Source organism: Cibotium barometz, chromosome 15, assembly GCF_041138505.1.
Source record: "Cibotium barometz isolate CiBa-2024 chromosome 15, ASM4113850v1, whole genome shotgun sequence".
Classification (NCBI taxonomy): domain Eukaryota; kingdom Viridiplantae; phylum Streptophyta; class Polypodiopsida; order Cyatheales; family Cibotiaceae; genus Cibotium; species Cibotium barometz.
The window spans coordinates 34,346,822-34,369,287 of NC_141060.1; the positions used below are offsets into that span (position 1 = coordinate 34,346,822).

The 22,466-nt window shown below is 44.6% G+C and overlaps 1 protein-coding gene across 1 annotated transcript; it reads left to right on the top strand.

The window, feature by feature from the left end:
• The first annotated feature begins 18,293 nt into the window (after positions 1 to 18,293).
• LOC147631211 (pentatricopeptide repeat-containing protein At3g09040, mitochondrial-like) lies at positions 18,294 to 21,600 on the top strand. The gene has a single exon (XM_086809552.1). It carries the CDS (start codon positions 18,426 to 18,428, stop codon positions 20,943 to 20,945), a length of 2,520 nt encoding a protein of 839 aa, XP_086665678.1. The 5' UTR covers positions 18,294 to 18,425; the 3' UTR covers positions 20,946 to 21,600.
• Positions 21,601 to 22,466: the final 866 nt, after the last annotated feature.

Sequence of the window (22,466 nt, forward strand, 5' to 3'; positions counted from 1 at the left end):
CTGCCTGTAAATGACGTGACCTGGCCTATAAATAGGCATCTGATGTGGCCATGTAGAACTGGTCCACGACTCCATACAATGAACAATGTGCTGTCCGTACTGTCCCCGAACGAATTAATGCTCGCTATGTATTAATTAATGCCTGCGCATAGCAATGAGCCAAGAAAAGAAAGATTCAATTGAAAGTGTTGAGTCAAAGTGTGGATTCCGTATTCCAAACATGTTTCAAAGAACAAGAAGGGACTCAATTCGGATGCTATATCCAAAACGTACAAAGTTTTGGAAATGTTAAAAGGCATAGCGGGTATTAATTAATATTACCTTAATGATAAACATTAAAGGCTCCTCCCTTCATCAGGCACCTTAACGTATAGTGCAGCAAAGCGAGAGACGCAATAAGATGGGGGTTGCTTGCGCTATTGGAAAGACAGAGGCGATGATTGCCTCACAGGGAAGGTTGTTTGCCTCATGCGAGTAGACTTGAAGAGAGAAAGAGAGGGGTGATGGTTGCTTGGAAAGACAGAGGCAATGAAGGAAGGTCGTGTGCCTAATGCGAGCAAACTTGAAGAGAGAGAGAGAGAGAGAGAGAGGGGGGCGATGGTTGTCCCTCGTGCTTTTTATACAATAGACAAAGAGAGGTTGCCTCTCTCTGCAAGCATATCAGGGAGAGACACACACAGACATTGGGAGGGCATAGACCTTGAGCGAAGAAGAGAGACAGAGAGAAAGGGTGCACTACGTAGAGAGAGGACATAATGCCCGCGCATAGCGGGCATTAATTAATACAACACTAATAAAAATCTCAATATACAACACTAACGTTTATCATCTGAATATACTCATTACCTTGTTAATATGTTACCTGCTCCGTTTAAGCCTGTTGTTCGTTAACATTGATTCTTTTGTGTGAAATTGTAAAATGCTAAGTCTAACAAGCATTGCCTCCATAATACCGTCTCCTACTCCTTGCAACAAGAGTTTAATCCACAACACGTATGTGCATGCATGTGTGCTCGTGTCCATGTACACAATGCTCATGCACATGTGCATGCCTCAAGGGCTTCACTAAAAAAATGATATAATATCGCCTTAGTGTATCTATGCACACATGACAGTGGCCAGGGGCCTGCGAGCGGGGCTGGGGTAGCTCCTTATAGAGATTGCACATTTCATTGTAATCATCCCCAATTACATGATCCATATAACGACATCAAAGTGCAAGGGATGGAACTTGAATGCGGGATCTTTGATTGGGAACCCTTGATGTGTAAACTGTTAGCTAGCGCGCGAGAGAGAGAGAGAGAGAGAGAGAGAGAGAGAGAGAGAGAGAGAAATGAAATGAAATGAAATGTTATATTAACGTCTTCAAAAGGCCATAATGACCTATGAGACCAAAAGTTACATCATGGTGGATCTGATACAATGTCTGGATAAAAAAACCCAGAAAATGAAAAAATAAAGATGATACTACTGGCACCTAAAAAATGAAACTGGAACTGGAAGGTACACTATGGAGGTACCTCCATCTCATAATATGCGCGAGAGAGAGAGAGAGAGAGAGAGAGAGAGAGAGAGAGAGAGTCATATTGGAATCTATTGATGTGATTCACCATGAGGGAAACCTCAAACTTCACCATCTCTAGTAGCAAGAGTGCATCTTATCAGGAGCTTATTTCTACCATCCCGGGAAGTGATACATGTCACCTCTGGGAAAAATGTGCTTGTAAATTTCTTGTTTATTATTTTCTAGTACCATACTCCTTATCAACATATGTTCACTCATACCTATTGCACCCATGTTAGCCAACACCGTGCGGAGAGAGGGTTTTTTAGATTAAATGTCCCCAATGATAAATCAAGAGACTTATTCTCGTAGGATGAAGATTTAAGCATAATTCACAATGCTTTGGTAAGATGGGTAATTTTGTTTCTTGATGCATGTTCAATGGCCAACTCTTTGCATGCATTGGTGAAGATGCCTTTTGCTATTCTGAAAACTAGATACATCATAATTCTATGTACATGTGCATGGCTTGAAGTCATTACCTAAGGAACAAACATAAGCTACGGGTAAAAGGCTTGCTATCTTTTAGTTCATGGACTATGCATCCCATTGAAGTTGGGAATTCAATCCATGCAGGCCTAGGCTCCCATCTTATCAACATCCAATTTATGCAGTTGTAAGGCTAAATTGATGACCTTATTAGTATGTTGGAGCACTGCAAAAGCAGGAATTGTCATTTCAAATTGACAATAAGTAGTTCTACTTATAGTTGCCACAATCATCTTCGTCTCAGGGTTTGCACATAAGAATAGTTGAAATTCAATTTTCCTACGAAGGGTAGATTGTGCCTCTACACTCAGTTGTGTCATGGTACCCAAAATTTACAAATTTAATTTTATTAGGTAATGAACAAAACATAATAAAAAACACAGAACAATACTTTCAACATCACTATTAACAGCATTGTAGGTTGAGAATACTAAGAATAGAGGACGAATAGATTGAATAATACTAAGAACATGCTATTAAGGCTAAGAGAGAGCTTCACGGGAACCACTCACCTCTATGTGTCCAGGGGATATTTCCAATTGACCAACCTCGTAACCCTTGAGGTCTCCAAGCTGAACACTGCCATGAGTAGCTTATCATTCGTGTTCTCACGCGAGCATTGTCACACTTCCGCGTTGCACTATGGGAACTACTCCCTCCTCTCACCTCAAATCACTCACACACACTCACTGCATGCATTAGAGAGAAGATTAAAGAGGTTTAGTAAGAGGGAAAGCTCCATTGCATAATGGGAGAGTGTCCTTGCATAATGGGAGAGTGTCCTTCCATTATGAGAGAAATTTCCTTATATACATGGCCATAAGTGTTCACACACTTAAACTTGTTGGATGAGGGAGTAAATGCTCTACACACACACACACACACACACACATAGACACACACACATGCACACATAGTCACACACAGTTGTATCGAGCTCAGAGAGTGAGAGAGATGATATGTGATAGCTGGAAGTACTCAATACAATGATAAGAAATGAGTGGAGTATAAGGTATTTATAGTCCTAGGGCTGACGTGCCCAACACACTAGCGTGTGTTCACACGAGGAAAAAACCCTTGCTCACACAGGGTAAAAAGTGCATGTGTATAAGATTGTTCACATGAGGACTTCCTGGAGGCCAAAGGCTAACAAACCCCCTTGAAGTGAATGGTGTGAACGTGTACAGGGTGTAGCAGACTCGGTAAAATCATCTGCCACATTGGCAGGTGTAGGCACGTAAGTCAAGGCTATCTCTCCTACATGGAGCCTTTTCTTGACATAATTATAATGCACCTCAATTGCTATGTCAGCACATGAAAAACCGGAGTCCACGCGACTGCTAATCCACTTTGACTCTCAGTGAAAATGGTGGTAGAAGACGGCTGTCTAATACCAAGATCTACCAATAGATAGCGGAGTCATACACACTCTATGTGAATGTTGCCCTATACTTAGCCTCATGACTAGAAGTGGCCATTGTCGGCTGCCTCTTGTTGAGCCATAAAATACATGAACTTCTAAGAAGGAAATAGTTACCACTGGTTGGCACTCTAGTGTCATAACATCCTTCCTAGTCTCACTGTCAATGTAGGCGGTCAAGCATAAAGAAGACACATTGCTATAAAACAATGCAAAGTCCAGAGTGCCTTGAATGTAATGAAAGACACGGTTCAGTACTTGCCATTGCCAAGTGCCAGCACAATGCATACATATGCTCAACTGTGACACTGCATACTGAATATCAAGACGGGTAGTGCATAGATATATAAGGCATCCGACAGCTTGTTGAATAAATTGGATACCCAAATAATAATGCAAAAGTCCCATGTCTGTAACATCAAATGCATGCTCTAATTCAACAAGCAAATATGAAATTCGCTCCTCATCAAGGCCAGTCATCTCACGAGCAAATCAACCCAATTATCATCCTCCAATGCATCAAAAGGAGAAAGTGACTCCTCATTTAATGTGGAAGCAACAAGGGTTGTATCAACAAAATGAGATGCCGAGAGACAGTGTGTGTCTGACCTGACATAAGTGTAGTCAACTTGCTATCAGTGCAGCGGGGAACTCTCTGTGAGTAACGAATGGCTACATCCTCTTCAATTAATGCATCCTGATTCAAAGTGTGGCTTATCTAGAGCAATATGGGAAAATTGGGCTACTGAATTGGTGTAATGTGCGGAAGCTTCGGAGAAGGATCGGTACTTCAAAACTCAGAAAACAGCACTCTTTTCGCGACGGAATTAACGCACAAACTGTAAGACAATGTGCAGAAAATAGAGAGAGAAGGGGAAGATGGAGAGGACACAGTATTGGGTCCCAATTACCCTCTGTAGGGCCCCCACCACGGATGGTGTATTTGCTTTATTAGAATGATGTAAAACTGAAACAAATACAAAGTACTTGACCTTTTCTTGGCTGGAAAACCTGCCCTTGACCTTCAGTCCTTCACCCCTTAGCTTTAGCAAACCCTTGGCTGTCCTGGCCCTTGAATGCTTGAGGCTCTTGGTGAATTGTGAGATGCTTCTAATGAAACTATGGGCTGGGCTTTTATACTTCCCCAAAACATGCAGTCGGCTGGTTTACTGAAGACCCACGACTGAGTCTTGCAATTAAATGTGTTCACACTTTAATAAAGTGTTTTTCACACCTGTTTGGAGCCTGTCCAGCCTGCGCATGACCCCTGGACAGCCTCCTGGCTGCTGGGCATTCAACGCATAGGTGTGGGACTGCCCCCCACACCTGGCCGCCTTCTGTCCAGGGCTTATACCCTCTGTCGGCTGCCTGTCCAGAGGGTCTGGAGCTGGCCGACTGCCCCTCCAGCCCTTGCCTTGGCTGGTGGGCATAGTCTTGGGCCCTCCTGGCCCCTTGGGAGTGGTTCTATGCCTCCCCCATGCCCATACTAATTATGCCAATGCAAACACCTACACTGGGGTAGCCCTATGGGCTGGCCCCATCTCTACATGCAAACTACATGCCTACAGAGGCCTGGCATCCAGTTGCAAACCAGATACACAGCACATCTGACATCATTCCAGAGGGAGACTCACAGCGCGGACTGGCACTGCCTCATGTGCAGGACAATGCACACCTGACCTTGGACTCATGTGCAGGACAATGCACACCTGACCTCGGACGACTGAGATGGATCCCTGGCTGACTCGTCCCGGACTGGGCTCACATGGGACCAGTTCACCATCCCAGGTCCTGCACCTTCTGTACAGAATGTCTACGTGACATCCAAGTGCGGGATGCACGTGACATCCCCTTCTGCTTAACTTGACGGAAGCTGCATAGCCTCCAAATAATCCGTCAATAAAGCCGGATAGTCTTCGAAAAATTCTTTGTCGAGCCATACCGCTTCATGAGTTCCTCGGTCCTGAAACTTCGTGAGGAACTGTCGTAGTCTTCGGCCTGAGCCATGCTTGAAACGGTGCAGAAGGATCTGTTCTGGAACCATTACCTCTGCTTCATCAATAATGTCTGGTTCCGCTTCGTCTTTGACCTCTGAAGGGGGTGGACCTGCATATGGCTTCAACCAACTGACATGAAATACATCGTGCATAGTCCAACTCGGAGGTAGCTTTAACTGCATAGACACCTCATTAATCTTTTTCCGGATGGGGAATGGTCCGAAGCTCCTGAAAGACAACTTTGGGCATCGCTTGCCCACCTGCTTTAATCTTTGCTTCATAATCCGAAGATATACCCAATCTCCTTCCGAAAACTTCATGTCCCTTCGGTCTTTATTGGCCTGTCGAGTGTAGGCCTCTTGCGCTTTAGCCAATCTGTCTTTGACGGACTCTAGTATCTCCTGGTAAGACTCCGTCACTCTGTTCTCCTCCGGTACTGAAGACGACGTCCTGGTTAACAACGATTGGAAAGGCCTTCCAAACGCTGCCTCATATGGAGTCCTGCCAATAGCTGAAGAAAAAGAGTCATTCAGAACAGCTTGAACTAAAGGCAAAAACGATTCCCACTTACCTTGCTGATCGTGGACATAACACTTCAGCACATCAAAGGCCAACTGGTTGTATATCTCTGTCTGGCCATCTGTCTGTGGGTGGAATGCACTGGAAAAATTCAACTTAGTACCAAAATTATCAAACAATGCCCTCCAAAAATGACTGGTAAACTTGGCATCTCGGTCTGACACTATGGTCCTAGGAATCCCACCAATCGGGTACCAATGCCGAATGAATAGCTGGGCAACATCCTCGGCGGTCACATTGGCCCTGCAAGGAATAAGCATCACAAATTTGCTGAACCTGTCAACAATAGTCAAACACTGTGTATTACGCTTACTCGGACTGGGAGGCAGATTTGTGACAAAGTCCATCGAAATGTCTTGGAAAGGACCCTCAGGAATTGGCAAAGGCTGTAACAACCCTATCTTCTTTCCACGAGAAGCTTTCACCTTTTGACAAATGTCACAGCGTTGTACATAAGTAAACACATCACGCCTCATCTTTGGCCAATAGTATTGCCGTTCTAACTTCTCCAGAGTCGAATTCATGCCCCTATGACCACCTGTAATGGCGTCATGGGCATCATGGAGAAGGGCTGCCCGGAATGATTTCATGACACACAGTCGGCCTTTGTAGTAAAGCCAACCATCGCGTATCAGAAAATGGCATGGTCCTGTGGCATCCAATGCCTGTTCCCACTGTGTACCGAATTCCTCGGAATCCGCGTACGTGTGCTTCATGTCTTCTAGTCCTGTACCAACAAGGTCTAGTCTAGTGGTCTGAATCGCAGCTACTTGTCCCTTCCTGCTCAAAGCATCGGCCACTGGATTGGCCTTTCCTGGAAGGTACTCAATCATGCCACCAAACTGCTGGAATATCTGACTCCAGCGGTGCTGTCGATCACTCCACTGTGCACTGGGCATCGTCTGAATCCAGCGCAATGCCTGATGGTCAGTGCGAACCTCGAAGTCACGGCCATACAAGAAATGTTTCCAATGTTTCAAGGCCTGAATGACTGCTAGGAGTTCACGATCGTAGACTGAGTAATTCTTTTCGGCGGGCAGTAACTTACGAGACATGTAAGCTACTGGATGACCATTCTGTTGCAATACACCGCCAATTGCGATGTTACTCGCATCGGTGATCACCTGAAATGGTTCGTCCCACGAGGCAAGGGCTAGACAAGGCGCTTCTGACAAAGCCACCTTGAGGTTCTGGAATGCCTCCAACGCTCGTGGAGTCATTCGAATCTTTTGCCTCCTTGTTTTCACTCCCTTTAGCAGATCGGTGAGGTCTGCCGAGAGATCAGAAAACTTATCAATGTGGGTGGAATATGCCTGGCATATACCCACAAATGATCTAATGTCATAAGCAGTCTGAGGTACTTCCCAGTTAACAATCTCGGCCACTTTAGCCGGATCAAGTCGAATGCCTTCGGCACTGATTATATATCCCAAGTAATGCACCTGGAACAGATAAAATTCTGACTTCTTTTCATTGACATAGAGCTCGTTGCTTTCCAGCAACCTAAGGACTTTCTCCACATCAATGTCATGCTGCTCAACTGTAGCTGAAAATATGAGTATGTCGTCCAAAAATATGAACACACACACTCCAATCAACTCCCGGAAAATACGCATCATCATGCGGTTAAATGTAGCTGGGGCGTTCGTCAAACCAAATGGCATGACTACAAATTCATAGTGGGCCCGTTCTGTACGGAAAGCTGTCTTGGGGATGTCCCCCTCAACAATCCGAACCTGGTGGTACCCACTCTTTAAATCCAATTTAGAGAACACCTTAGCTCCATTCAGCCTCTCGAGAATATAGTCAATTCGAGGCATCGGGAATCTGCTCTTGATAGTCAGCTTGTTGAGTGCACGATAATCGACACACAACCGAGAAGACCCATCTTTCTTCTTGACAAATAAGATCGGTGCTGCAAACGGCGACACGCTGGGGCGAATGAAGCCAGCTTGCAACAATTCTTGGAGTTGGCGGTCCAACTCCGATTCCATTGCCTTAGAAAGGCGATACGGAAACTTGCTCGGGGGTTCCGAGCCTGGGAGGAGATCAATCTTGTGATCCTCCGGTCTGGACGGGGGAAGCTGGGGAGGGAGACTGTCCCGAAGAAAAATCTTCTGGAACTTTTCATGGAGAACCGAGTACTTCTCGGAAGCACTGGCCACCGTCTGGGCTGTCTGGACGTAAATCATCGCACACTGTGCGCCTTTCCTGACTGCTCGCTTAGCCTGCAAGTGGCTTATGAGCGGAAAGTTTGGAATACCTGGCTCACACTTAATGGTCACAGGGGTGTTTGACACATTCCGATCGATCTGGAACGTGTGCTTGTCCCACTTGACATCAGGAAGGAACTTGTGAAACCACTGGATACCCAAAATTATGTCTGCTCCTACAAGAGAGGCAACCATAAAGTCACGCACAAACTCTATGCCCTGAATTACTAACTTAGCACCTAGAGCTTCATACTTGACGCTCGTTGTCATACCTGTGCTAAATCCCTCAACTTGTTTGTCCACCGGAGTGAGCTCGAAGCGGGCACGCCTAGCGGCCTCTTCCGTGATCACATCCTCCGTGCTGCCGCTGTCAAACAAGACAACGACTCTCTGGCCACCTATGTAGCCAAAGGACTTGAGCAATTCGTTGCGCTCATACTCCTGGTCATGGGCGCCCTTCTGCTTATCTTCGAGCTCCCGGCTAATAATTGCTCCAACTGAAGCACCGGGGGTTGAAGAACTAGGGGTAGCCGCTGGGGTCTGTGTGGGAGCTGTGCTCACCACGGAAGCTGTGGAGGCGGCGGCGGCCTTTGGAGGTTTCTTCGGACAATCCCGAGAAGTATGTCCTTTTGTGTGACAAAAGTAACATCTACCCTCCTTCCTGTACTGAGCAAGCTCCTCAGCACTCAACTTGCCACCTGTCTTGCCTGCCTCCGCTTTCTGGTCTGGAGTAAGCTTAGACGCATTGTTCGAGTTCTTGGAGCCAGAGGCTCCTGGGTTCTGTCCTGGGGAAGACCCCGTCTGGTTCTGGCTTTTGCCCCCCGAGGTGTTAGCCTTGGGAGAAGCCGGCTGGGAAGTCTTGGGCTTGCCACCATTGTGTTTCATTTCTGCACTCTGCGCAAGCGAGAGTGCGTCCTCAAAGGTGGCTGGCCTAAACATACGCACCTCCCATTGGATTTGCGTGTCCAGGCCATACAAAAACTGCCCTTTCTTGTCCGCATCAGATAAGCCTAATTGTAGACACAAGGTCGAAATTCTATTGGCAAACTGAAGGACTGGTTGCGCATTCTGACGCGCACCCCTGAACTCGTCTTCGAGTCGCTCAAGGTAGTGGGGCGGTAAAAACCGCTACTTAAGGTCACGGACGAACTCGTCCCACCCATAAGCTGCCATACCTGATCTGGTGTGGGCATGAGCCCACTGAGTCCACCAAGGAATGGCCTCACCTTCCAAATACCAACTGGCTAAGATCACTTTGTCAATATCTGTTTTCCTAACTGCGGCAAAGTAAGCTTCAAATTGATGTAACCATGAATACAGAGTAGTGGGATCGAGTTTACCATTATACTTACTGAAGTTCATTTTCTCGGGAAAATGATTCGAGGGCGCCGCCGGTGTCAATCTGGCGTCCAAAGCTCGGAGGTAACGCTCGTGTTCCACTCGTCGCATGGCTTCGTCTTCTCGTTGTCGAATCTCCAATGCCCGTATCTGCATCTCAAGCAGGGAGCTTGACTGCGGCTGTGACCCCTCGAGAGGGTCCCTGTGACGAGGATCTGGTATCTGAGGTACGGAAGGAGAGGGAGGAGGAGATGGAAAACGCGACGCTGGAGAGCGAGAACGCTCCTCCAGAGCCAAAATCCGCGCCTTCTGCTCATCCAACTTGGTTGTCTGGTCAGCGATTGCTCGCATCATCTGCTGGAACATGTCTTGTACACTCAAGCCGGGTGCCCTAGCTGGGCTGCCTGGTGCACTCTGGTCCCATGGTTCTGGTTCTCTCTCGTCGCCAAAGCTCGCCATAGCGGGAATATGCAGTTCCTTTCCGGAACGCAATCTGACCATCCACTATCTGTGTGGGAGACTTCCGGAGGCTTCCGGAGGCTAAAAACCAACCGTCCTTCGAGGGACAGGAGTCACTCCGAAAAGGGTAGTCCACCGGCGTCTAAAAACCAACCACACGAGCGAAAAAATTTTCTGGTTTTCTTTGCTGAATCTTCGTCCTTGAAGTAGGCTCTGATACCACTGTAATGTGCGGAAGCTTCGGAGAAGGATCGGTACTTCAAAACTCAGAAAACAGCACTCTTTTCGCGACGGAATTAACGCACAAACTGTAAGACAATGTGCAGAAAATAGAGAGAGAAGGGGAAGATGGAGAGGACACAGTATTGGGTCCCAATTACCCTCTGTAGGGCCCCCACCACGGATGGTGTATTTGCTTTATTAGAATGATGTAAAACTGAAACAAATACAAAGTACTTGACCTTTTCTTGGCTGGAAAACCTGCCCTTGACCTTCAGTCCTTCACCCCTTAGCTTTAGCAAACCCTTGGCTGTCCTGGCCCTTGAATGCTTGAGGCTCTTGGTGAATTGTGAGATGCTTCTAATGAAACTATGGGCTGGGCTTTTATACTTCCCCAAAACATGCAGTCGGCTGGTTTACTGAAGACCCACGACTGAGTCTTGCAATTAAATGTGTTCACACTTTAATAAAGTGTTTTTCACACCTGTTTGGAGCCTGTCCAGCCTGCGCATGACCCCTGGACAGCCTCCTGGCTGCTGGGCATTCAACGCATAGGTGTGGGACTGCCCCCCACACCTGGCCGCCTTCTGTCCAGGGCTTATACCCTCTGTCGGCTGCCTGTCCAGAGGGTCTGGAGCTGGCCGACTGCCCCTCCAGCCCTTGCCTTGGCTGGTGGGCATAGTCTTGGGCCCTCCTGGCCCCTTGGGAGTGGTTCTATGCCTCCCCCATGCCCATACTAATTATGCCAATGCAAACACCTACACTGGGGTAGCCCTATGGGCTGGCCCCATCTCTACATGCAAACTACATGCCTACAGAGGCCTGGCATCCAGTTGCAAACCAGATACACAGCACATCTGACATCATTCCAGAGGGAGACTCACAGCGCGGACTGGCACTGCCTCATGTGCAGGACAATGCACACCTGACCTTGGACTCATGTGCAGGACAATGCACACCTGACCTCGGACGACTGAGATGGATCCCTGGCTGACTCGTCCCGGACTGGGCTCACATGGGACCAGTTCACCATCCCAGGTCCTGCACCTTCTGTACAGAATGTCTACGTGACATCCAAGTGCGGGATGCACGTGACAATTGGCTGATTATCAGCACAGCAGCAGCAGCAGAAGGCTGATTTGGAGCCAAAGGAGGCTCAACGAATTCAACATTGATACCAAATAATGGCATGAAGATGTAAGCACTGTGGACAACGTGCTGAGGCACAATTTCCAACATCAATGCATAAGCTGTCAAGGTCCACTAAATGCTAATGCATCAACAAAGGAACCTTAGTCAATGGTCAAGCCGACAAGGTGATAATAAGCAATGGAAATGGGATGATATAATAAATTTTCAGCTTTGTAAGTGGGCTGAAAATGCTAAAAATAAAGGGAGATAGTAATCCCAAATGAAAGAATCTAGCAAGTGGGGGCAGAAAAGCATACATCCAGTCATTACAATAAGAGTATAAGGCAATCTCTCACTAACACCATGCATGGTGGTGTGGCAAAATAAAAGAGATGTGTAATCCCACTCAAATTGATGTATAGAAACCCTTGAATTATGCATAGTGACAAGGCAACCAAGCTAAAGACAATGTAACATTCTGACACCATTAGCATCCATGCAAACAAGCTACAAAGGGGGTCCATCACTTCCAGGTGCACAAAAGCTGGAGTCTTCACGGTTGCTGCTGAGGATTCTCCACCCTTCTCAGTGCTCCGTTTGGGACACTGCCTCCAATAGTGGCCTTTCTCACCACAATCATTACAGGTCCTCTCTACCTTGAGTTTCTCGCGGTCGGACTTCTTCTCAAAAGACTTTTGTGGTGAAGCCTTCCATTTTCCCTTATTGTTACGGCCTTTCGATCGTTGGCCAGTTAAGGCCTCCGAACCTCCGCCCTGCGGAGGGTTTGTGAATCTTTCCTCCTGGTCCAAGACCATGGGCACAAGCTCCTCCCATGTGATGGTGCTGAGCCTGCCCTACTGGTAATCAAACAAGAGTAGAAAGCTGAGTATTCAGAGGGAAAATGCGACAGCAACGTGATGGCCATATCCTCCGATGATATCTCTTTCCCCTAGCCTGAAGAACTTCCTTCCTGAAGAGCCTGCAGCTTGTTAATGTGCTCCCGCATCATCGATGACTTTGCAGGATTCATAACCCGCATCTGTACTTCCAAGGAAATCTTCTTCATGGGCGATACCCTATTATAGAGAGAAGCCAAATGTTGCCATATACCTTTAGCATGTAACTTGAACAAGAATCTAGAAAAGAGAGTAATACATCTCAGCAAGTAAACAACACTACACAAAAGGTATGTCTCCAAGACATAGCACAATGGAGAGGTCAAATGCATAAGTGACCAAGGACATCACCAATAGAAATACACGACATGTGCCCCCCTCAAATGCAACAGCCATAGAGAAAGCTCGGTTGACAATTACTATAAAGCATAATAATCAGAGTATGAATCATGACCATAATCAATGTCTAGTAGAGCACCATCATGCAATGGAGATGTAGTGACTAAGGCACAATCATCATGAGACCAATTAGCCTCTTCCATTGCATCAGATGGACCAACAATAGCTGACAATTCTGCATTTGAATCAAAGTACCACTTTTTACGTTGTGTTGGTAGGGTTTTTTTTCCCCATGTATAAGATTGTTCACAGTAGGACTTCCTGGAGGCCAAAGGTTAACAAAACTATGGCTGGGCATGCATCGCCCAAAGTTTCTATTTGGCCTATTGCTTGTATATTGCTTCATCTCGTAATGCATTAAAACACTCGGGAGCACATCCTAGCTCACTACCCCATGCTCTTGGAGATCGGGAACATCACTAATTATCCATCAGACCTTTGAGGGCGCCCGTCCAAGTTTGAGATTTGGACACCATTGCTTCATGGCTTGTTTATACATGAGTTTGGTGTGTCCATCCTCAACATTTGATGTAGATTACTCATGCTTTGGCATATAATTGGGTGTGGCAAACCTTGTTAACCCTAAAATGGGTTAACATTCGCCCTTCCCGTCGATCGCGTCCTTATAATCGGATTGAATACTTTGTCCAGGGGTAGATCTTGGTGCTGATAAGTAGATGTTGTGTATGTCTTTGATCCTCCGAAAAGGGATGAAGAAGGTAGTTAGGAAAGGAAAATGTTAATACCAGATGTGATCCTAATTAGGGTGGGGGCCATTGAATGTGATTGCTTCTCTCTCACTTTTTTGTTTATTTATTTATTTGGTTGCACAATCACATGCAAGGTTACAATATTTATTGAGGTTAGCAAGGATTCTATGGCTATTAGCAATGGAGGAAGAGAGGTAGAGGTCCGGAGGAGCATTGATAAGAAATCCCTATGAGTACATCTTTGTGGTTTAATGTGTCGCTTAGCAAAGTGTTAGAGGATTTTATAGTGACCGAACCTGCTTTTACTTCCCATGTGCTTTTTCATCCATTAAGAAAAATTAGGTCCTTTTGACCATTGGTCAAATTGATATACCATGAAGTACAAAAGGGTGAGTCCTTAAATGTTTGTTGGAGCTATTGCAGTCAAAATATTTGGAGAGGACTGAAAGGATTTAGTCGACTTGTGAGGTTGTGGAGCCATTTGTTGTAAAAAGGCCATTTGGACAATATCATTGGGCTACTATTGGTGAGGCTGAAATTTAAGAAATTCCAAGTGATGGGTCATACCATGGGTCAAGCATGCACCCACCATGGTCCCCCCATCCAAGTGATGGGCCATACCATGGGTCAAGCATGCACCCACCATGGTCCCCCCATCCAAAGATGTACCTAGAAGGTGTCGATGACGAGGTTTCCACTAGTGGGTGAGTAAAGTGTACCCAATAATAGCAGCTGCTTCATTTGATTTTGCAGTAGACAAGGATGATGATTGGCTAGTTGAAGACTATTATTCTTTATGAATGAACCATAGGCGTGATTCTGAGAATCATGGTGGTGAAACTTCATAAAAGTGCAGAAGAATGGTTTCTTGGATTGGAAATATAATGAGAAAACAATGTGGCCATATTGTTGCACATTTGAGTGAGTTTCAGCCTACCTAATTTTGTAGGTGTTAGAAATCATGGCCGTGATTGTTGAAGAATCATGGTGATAAAAAGCACGTGTTTATACTAGATGATGCATTTAGGTCAAGGGAAAACACATGTTAGAGATGGTTCTAATGGAAGTGGAGATAGCCAAGTGAGTGTGATTATGCAGAGATAAGAATCATAGGCATGAATTTTGGAAGAATCACCGGTGATAATAATTCATGTCTATTGAGAAGAGATGACTTTAGTAGTTTAGACATGATGAGAGAATGCCAAAACATGATGCACTTGGACATTTTGATGAAGATTTGTTGGCATGATCCGGGTGTGATTTTTAGAAAAATCACGGTCATGAGAATTAATGCAACACAACAAATGATTGCAGAATATGCATGTGGAGTGCAATATGAAAGCAAGTGCCATGATTTGCTTCCATTTGGACACATGTTGGCAACCGTGATTTTTGATGACATGGCACGTGATTTTTTATGACATGGCACGAATCACAATGTTGAAAATCACAGCGGCTTAGCCTTATGGTTTTTCATGTGATGATGATGTGCATAGCATGTGCAACATCCTTGTAAGTGCAAATGACTGAGAGGGTGATTCTTTGTTGGCATGATTATTAATCACGGTTCGTGATTTCAAATTATAGTGTGATTCCTGTGTGGCGTGACTACAAAATCATGATGATCAAAGTTGATGTTTTTGGTGATGTTGACGATGATTTGCACTCCTTGATACTTATGCTTTATTGTTGACAGCATGCTTTAACTATTTGTTGAGCTTTGAATGGTGTAACTTTTGTTGATGTGGCAATTGTGATTGTGATTTTAATGAGGTTGCACACGACAGATGATGTAATAAAGTTCCTACTTTATTGGAATGAAGGGATGTAATGCATGAAAATTATGAGTAATCACCATGTAAACATGATGCCTAAGTGTGTTTAGTCTCTCACCAAGAGAATGGAAATAGCCTTCCACAAGCCAAGAGAGAAGCCATGAGCTCCAAGAAACATAAATTTCCATTTCTAAAAATGATCATCAAAAGTTACAACCATGGTCCAAGTCCCCTCTTTTATACATGGACTTGTCCCATTATTAACCCTATTGAATAAAGTTCCTACTTTATTACAAACCATCCCTTCCCAAAGATTTTGTCCTCAAAATCAATAACATGTACAATCTCAAAGTATGAGACTCTAATGTAATCAATGGGAAGTTGTTAAGAGTTCTCAAGTACATCCAAAGCACATATACAATGAAAATCCGGATGTATACAAGTCCACAAAGCTTCAAGCCCAAAGTGTATGAGTGGGACTGTTATGACAGCCCTTCTAGTCGATGAAGACCCTTGAAAATCCTTCATTTAGACTCCATATATTGGGCTGAAAATGATATGTACACTCAGCCATATGTAGCCCACATCATAATCTTTCATTAGGATACGCCATGAAGCTTGTTGGAGTAAAAAAATAGGCCCAATAGTAGACCTTCCCAAAGCTGTCCAGAAATTACAGCATTAAAGCTTGACCATTCACATGCCAATATTGCTTCTCCATGCATTATTAATGGCAATGGTGAAAGGAATTGATTCCACATGAGCTTGGCCAATTCATAGATCACATTTTGGGGGATTTTCTTCATTATGTCTCATTTGGCATGCCATTGATGGAATGGCAAGCTTATGCAATGTTTTGGAGTCCCTCATGCTCATCTTGATGCCATATGGACACTATGGATGCTATACATAGCCATGCCAATGCTATGTTTTACACATGGGCATAAGAGAGCATAAGTTTTGGAAGCATGCATTTGTCAATATGATGTGAAAGGGATTGTTGGAATGCAATTGCAAATGTCTTGATTGTGGTTAACAAATGCTTATGCAAATGCCATGGTGAGGGCATTGTGAATTGTTGGTTTGTGTTGGAGCTTTTGGATGATGGATTGAGGCATGAGTCCATGCTTTATTGATGAGTTCTAAATTGTAAAAGGGCATGAGTCATGCTCAATACTTGTAAGCCAACAAACTTGTTCTATCATTTGATATTATCCACATCATTTTGTACCTACACTCACCATTGCTACCACTTCAAGTTTCTATAGAATCTAGCAATGTGTGAGGGTACCTTGGCATTGGTTGGAGAGGCCAAGGGGAGAATGGCTTGAACTCTTTGTGCCGTGATTGCTTGGTAAAGCGGTACAAAGGGGGATTAGGTACACCGGTGTGAAGAAATGGCCTCAACCTTCACCTTGGAGGAAAACTCGGTGAAGGGGTGAGAAGAGCTTGGCCGGGAGATCGGCAAGCTTCAACGCGCGTCCTCAACAATTCTCACCATCGACTTTGTGGATGCATTTGGGCAATGGGGCCCCTTTTCCGTCATATTGTGTGGATATTGCAAATGCTTTGATGGACAAAGAGTGCATATGATCTTTCATGACATTGTGGGATACAAAGAGTATTGCATTGTGATTTGAGAAGTTGCATTTTCATTTGAGATTTGGTTCCAATTACAAAGGAGACTCTGGCGGAATTTTTCCAACAAGGGAGCCAAACAAGCTTATTGATTGGAGATTTACCCCATGGATACACTTGAAGAGTTATTCACAACTACCAAGGGGAGAAACACCAATCATTTGTAGTCGGATTGAGCTTTGGGACCGAATTTTGGGAATTTCTGGGATTTTACAAAACCCTAATTCAGTCCTAGGGTTTTTGGGATTAGGTCCGAGTGATTACACGACTCTATTCTACTCCTTGAGAGTTTTCAAATGAGCCATAGAACCCCTTAATCGGATATCACAATCTCGGTCAAAAGAGTCATGTTGACTTTCTGGTCAAAGTCAAACAGAATATACTTTCACTTTGACTGAATCAAAATGCTTTTAGGGGTAGGTTCTATCTTCCGTTAGCTTTCTATAGAGCCGTCCAAATCCTAATTCCGACATATATTTTGCGTTTTAGAGCCAAATTACTACTTTCAGCTGTCCCGCACAAACCCTAAAACAGAGAGTACTTGCCCACACCTAATTCTTACTGTGTTCATTTGGGAGGATAGTAGACACCATTACCTACCCATAGAACCTTCTTTTGTCCAATTCCGACATCATTTGGGCATTCTACCAACATCTTGCATTTCTTCACTATGCCGAAGGGAAGACCGCGCAAGGGTGGGGATGTTGTGCAAAAAATGATCATCAAAAGTTACAACCATGGTCCAAGTCTCCTCTTTTATACATGGACTTGTCCCATTATTAACCCTATTGAATAAAGTTCCTACTTTATTACAGATGATTTCTTGATGGTACCATGTTTTAAGCCTTTTTGATCATATAGAGTATGTATGTACCTTAAATGACCATTTTCTAGTGGTGCAATTTTGTAGAAGAAAGAATCACGACATGAAAATTGCTTGATCGTTGCCATTAGAAATGTATTTGCTTGCATTTGAGAGTAAAATTGTGCCTCTTCCTTGAAGCTGATTTCTTTTGCTGGTAGCACTTGTTGACTTACTCATTGTAGCCATCCCAAATGCTTCAAAGGTCGTTGATCGTAATAACTTATGAGCCAAAGTCTCACTTTTATAGGCCATTGGGCTTTATAATTAGCCCCCATGCTTTTATAAGCTTTTAATCCAATGCCTCCACTTATAAGCCTCTTCCCACATTAGGAATATCTCCCCACTAGGTGCCCCATGTCCGACCTCCAACCTGACCCTGTGCTAGCGTGCACTTCTCCTGGACGTAACATATGCTCTCGCATGGAGTATTCCAAGTGTGCATGGTACCAATATGCCGCGGGTGAGGCAGGGGAGCTCACTCGCTGGGGCTGCCTAGCTCTGTCTTGGTCCATCTGTCCTGGAGAGTCTTTTATGAGCTTTGAGTGAGAGAGAGAGAGAGAGAGAGAGAGAGAGAGAGAGAGAGGGGGAGGTGAGGGGGGATTTCAATTATGATTGTTTTTCAAGAAAAGCTGATTTGTTGATGGCTCTGAGAGTTTTTTCTTTATGAAGAGAGGTTGAGAGATTGCTTCGACATGTGTACGAACTTTGCAAAGATGGATGTTCAAATGAAGCCATGCAAGTGGTTGATGTTATGGTCCAGCAAGGGATACATGTATCGAGGGACATTCTGTATCGCCTCTTGCAACAGTGTATTACAAAGAAAGATTTGGCAGCTGGAAAGAAGGTGCATTCCATCATGGTTAGTAAAGGCCTTGATACAGTTGCCGTTTTTTCCAACCACTTTCTACGCCTCTATGCTGCATGTGGGAGTTTCTCAGAAGCAAATCAAGTGTTTGAAGCTTCCAAGCCTAGTGTATTTACATATAATGCAATCATGTCAGCACATGCAAAGCTTGGGGATGGCAACAAGACACTTGAATTGTTTGACAAACTGCAGGGTGACAGGTTGAAGCCGGATAATTGCACATTCCTATGTGTTTTGAATGCTTGTGGCAAGCTAGGTGCAGTGAGGCAGGGCAGACAAACACACAATCAAATCATTCAAGAGGGTTTAGAGTTAGATGTGGCAATGGCTAACACCATAATTGATATGTACGCTAAGTGTGCAAGTTTAGATGAGGCATGCAAAGTGTTTGATGGATTGTCAGCTCAAAATGTGGTGTCATGGGCTGCAATGATTGCAGGATACGCGCATCATGGACATGGACTTATTGTGTTGGAGCTTTTTGAAAAGATGCATTCTCATGGTGTGAAGCCGAATAATGTCATTTTTTCATGTGCCTTGAAAGCAAGCAGTGGACAAAGAGCATTATGCAATGGCAGACAGATACATGAAGAGATTATTAGAGCAGGATTAGAATCAGATGTAGTTGTTGGAACTGCTTTGGTTGACATGTATGCAAAATGTGAGAACCTAGAAGATGCTCGGAGGGTGTTTGATGAGATGGCAAGTCTGAATGTTGTCACATGGAATGCGATGATTGTAGGATATGCGCAGCATGGAAATGATGTATCAGCTTTGGTTCTCTTTGAAAAAATGCGACAGAAGGGCATAAAACCAGACAAGATCACATACTCGGGGGTTCTAAAATCATGTGGCAGTACACAGAATTTACAGCAGGGAAGGTTAGTACATCATCTTATAATCAAAAGTGGCCTTAGGTCTGATACTGCCCTGGGGAATTCACTCATTAACATGTATGCAAAGTGTGGTAGCCTACAGGATGCACAAACAATTTTTGACAAATTGCCCAATCCAGATGTTATATCATGGGGTGCGGTCATTGATGGATGTGCGGAGTATGGACACGGTCTTTTGGCTCTTGAGGTTTTTGAGGGGATGCAGCACCGTGTAAAGCCAAATGAAATAATTTTTGTGTCTACCTTGAAAGCATGTATAAGTATTGGGTCCATGGAAGAAGGTCGAAAGATACATGATCAAGTTGTCAAAGGTGCATTTGAACTCGGCATTCTTGTTGGGAGCACCATTGTTGACATGTATGCCAAGTATGGAAGCCTTGAAGAGGCCAGCAATTGTTTTGACAGACTGTTGGATCCAGATGTAGTGTCATGGGGAGCCATGATTTCTGGCTATGTCCAGATGGGGCATGGGGATCTTGCACTAGAAATGTTTGCAGAAATGCTACATGATGGAATAGAGCCAAGTGAAGCTATATTTGTGACCATCGTGCAAGCATGCCTGCATATGGGCGCCTTAGAGCCGGGCAGTCTTATACACGAATACATTATTAAAAGTGGATTTCAAACAGATGGGGCTGTTGGGACCACTCTTGTTGACATGTACGCCAGATTTGGGAGCTTAGAGGAAGCGCGGGTTGTTTTTGATGCTCACTCAAATAGAGATGTGGTAACGTGGGGTGCAATGATTGCAGGATATGTCCAGCATGGGCATTGTTTTCCTGCCCTTGAACTTTTTGAGAGAATGCAATCTCAGACTACAATGCCAAATCGACCAATTTTTTTGTGCATTTTGAAAGCATGTAGCAGTATTGGTATCATAGCACATGCCAGGAAGGTACACAAACAGATAATTGAAATTGGACTTGAATTGGATGTCACTGTTGGGAATGCCCTTGTTGATATGTACACGAAATGTGGAAGCCAAGAGGAGGCTAGTAAAGTCTTGGATAAACTTGGGAATAGGGATGTGGTATCATGGAGTGCCGTGATTGCAGGTCATGCATGGCATGGTGATTGCAGGCTTTCCATGCAATGTTTCGAGGCTATGAAACGCGAAGGGCTGAGGCCTGACGATGCTGTCTTTACCAGTATTTTAGCTGCTTGCAGTCATGCAGGATCATTGGAGAGAGGTCTTTGCTGTCTCAGATCAATGACAGAAGACCATAATATTGTGCCTGGTATTCAGCACTATAACTCCGTAGTTGATCTTCTTGGCCGTGCTGGTTTGTTTAAGGAAGCTGAAGATTTACTTTACAGTATGCCTAGTTCTGCAAATACAACTGGGTGGACTTCTCTGCTTGCTGGCTGCAGAACATATGGTAACGCTGAGGTAGGACAGAAATGCTTTGATGTTATTGTTGAGTTGGCACCCAATGATGCTTCTAGTTTTATGCTGATGTCAAATATCTACGGAGACACGAACATGTGGTAGCATGCTGAGAAAGTTCAAGAGCTGAGAAATTATGAAGATGCAATTATGAATGTAATGCGCAGGAGGTCACTGGGAGGAGAACCTGAGTAATGAAAAGCTTAGACTATTAAGCAAGCTACTGAAAGTCGAGGGTTTTGTTCCACAGCTTGAGCTTGTGTCAGAGTCTACTTCAAATGACACAAGGTGGGTCTTGTGAAATCTTCATTTGGGAAAATTTTCACAATATTCATGAACGTATCTTGGACGGAGACAAGTTGGTTGCTCAGCATCTTGCCTTACGTCTTGTCATGCTAGACACTACCTCCATCCAGGCGGTGAGACCAAGGCAGTGACCAAGCCTGCTATCTGCCACTTGGCATTAAAGCATGCATTTCTCACGCTTCTTTGATTCCAGCCTAAAGCATGCTCACAATTAAGTGGAGACATGCCTTCAATATGACTCTGGAAGTTGAACTTCATTTACACTAATTAAGGACACAGATTTAGGCTAATCACATGCATAATTACATGAACTAAGAGTACACAACAAGCAAGGCAAGATAGACCTAATCTATTGTGTAGTATGAAATTGATTATATACAACGATGGACACATTCAAATTCAAATCTGTAGTCTGTATGGTGTGCAAGACTCCTACAACGCCGCCGGCCTCCAACTGGAGCACTGGAGGTCTTGGTGCTATGTCTGCTGCTTGGAGAATTGCATTGCAAACCCTAACTCATATCTGCCTGTAAATGACGTGACCTGGCCTATAAATAGGCATCTGATGTGGCCATGTAGAACTGGTCCACGACTCCATACAATGAACAATGTGCTGTCCGTACTGTCCCCGAACGAATTAATGCTCGCTATGTATTAATTAATGCCTGCGCATAGCAATGAGCCAAGAAAAGAAAGATTCAATTGAAAGTGTTGAGTCAAAGTGTGGATTCCGTATTCCAAACATGTTTCAAAGAACAAGAAGGGACTCAATTCGGATGCTATATCCAAAACGTACAAAGTTTTGGGAATGTTAAAAGGCATAGCGGGTATTAATTAATATTACCTTAATGATAAACATTAAAGGCTCCTCCCTTCATCAGGCACCTTAACGTATAGTGCAGCAAAGCGAGAGACGCAATAAGATGGGGGTTGCTTGCGCTATTGGAAAGACAGAGGCGATGATTGCCTCACAGGGAAGGTTGTTTGCCTCATGCGAGTAGACTTGAAGAGAGAAAGAGAGGGGTGATGGTTGCTTGGAAAGACAGAGGCAATGAAGGAAGGTCGTGTGCCTAATGCGAGCAAACTTGAAGAGAGAGAGAGAGAGAGAGAGGGGGGCGATGGTTGTCCCTCGTGCTTTTTATACAATAGACAAAGAGAGGTTGCCTCTCTCTGCAAGCATATCAGGGAGAGACACACACAGACATTGGGAGGGCATAGACCTTGAGCGAAGAAGAGAGACAGAGAGAAAGGGTGCACTACGTAGAGAGAGGACATAATGCCCGCGCATAGCGGGCATTAATTAATACAACACTAATAAAA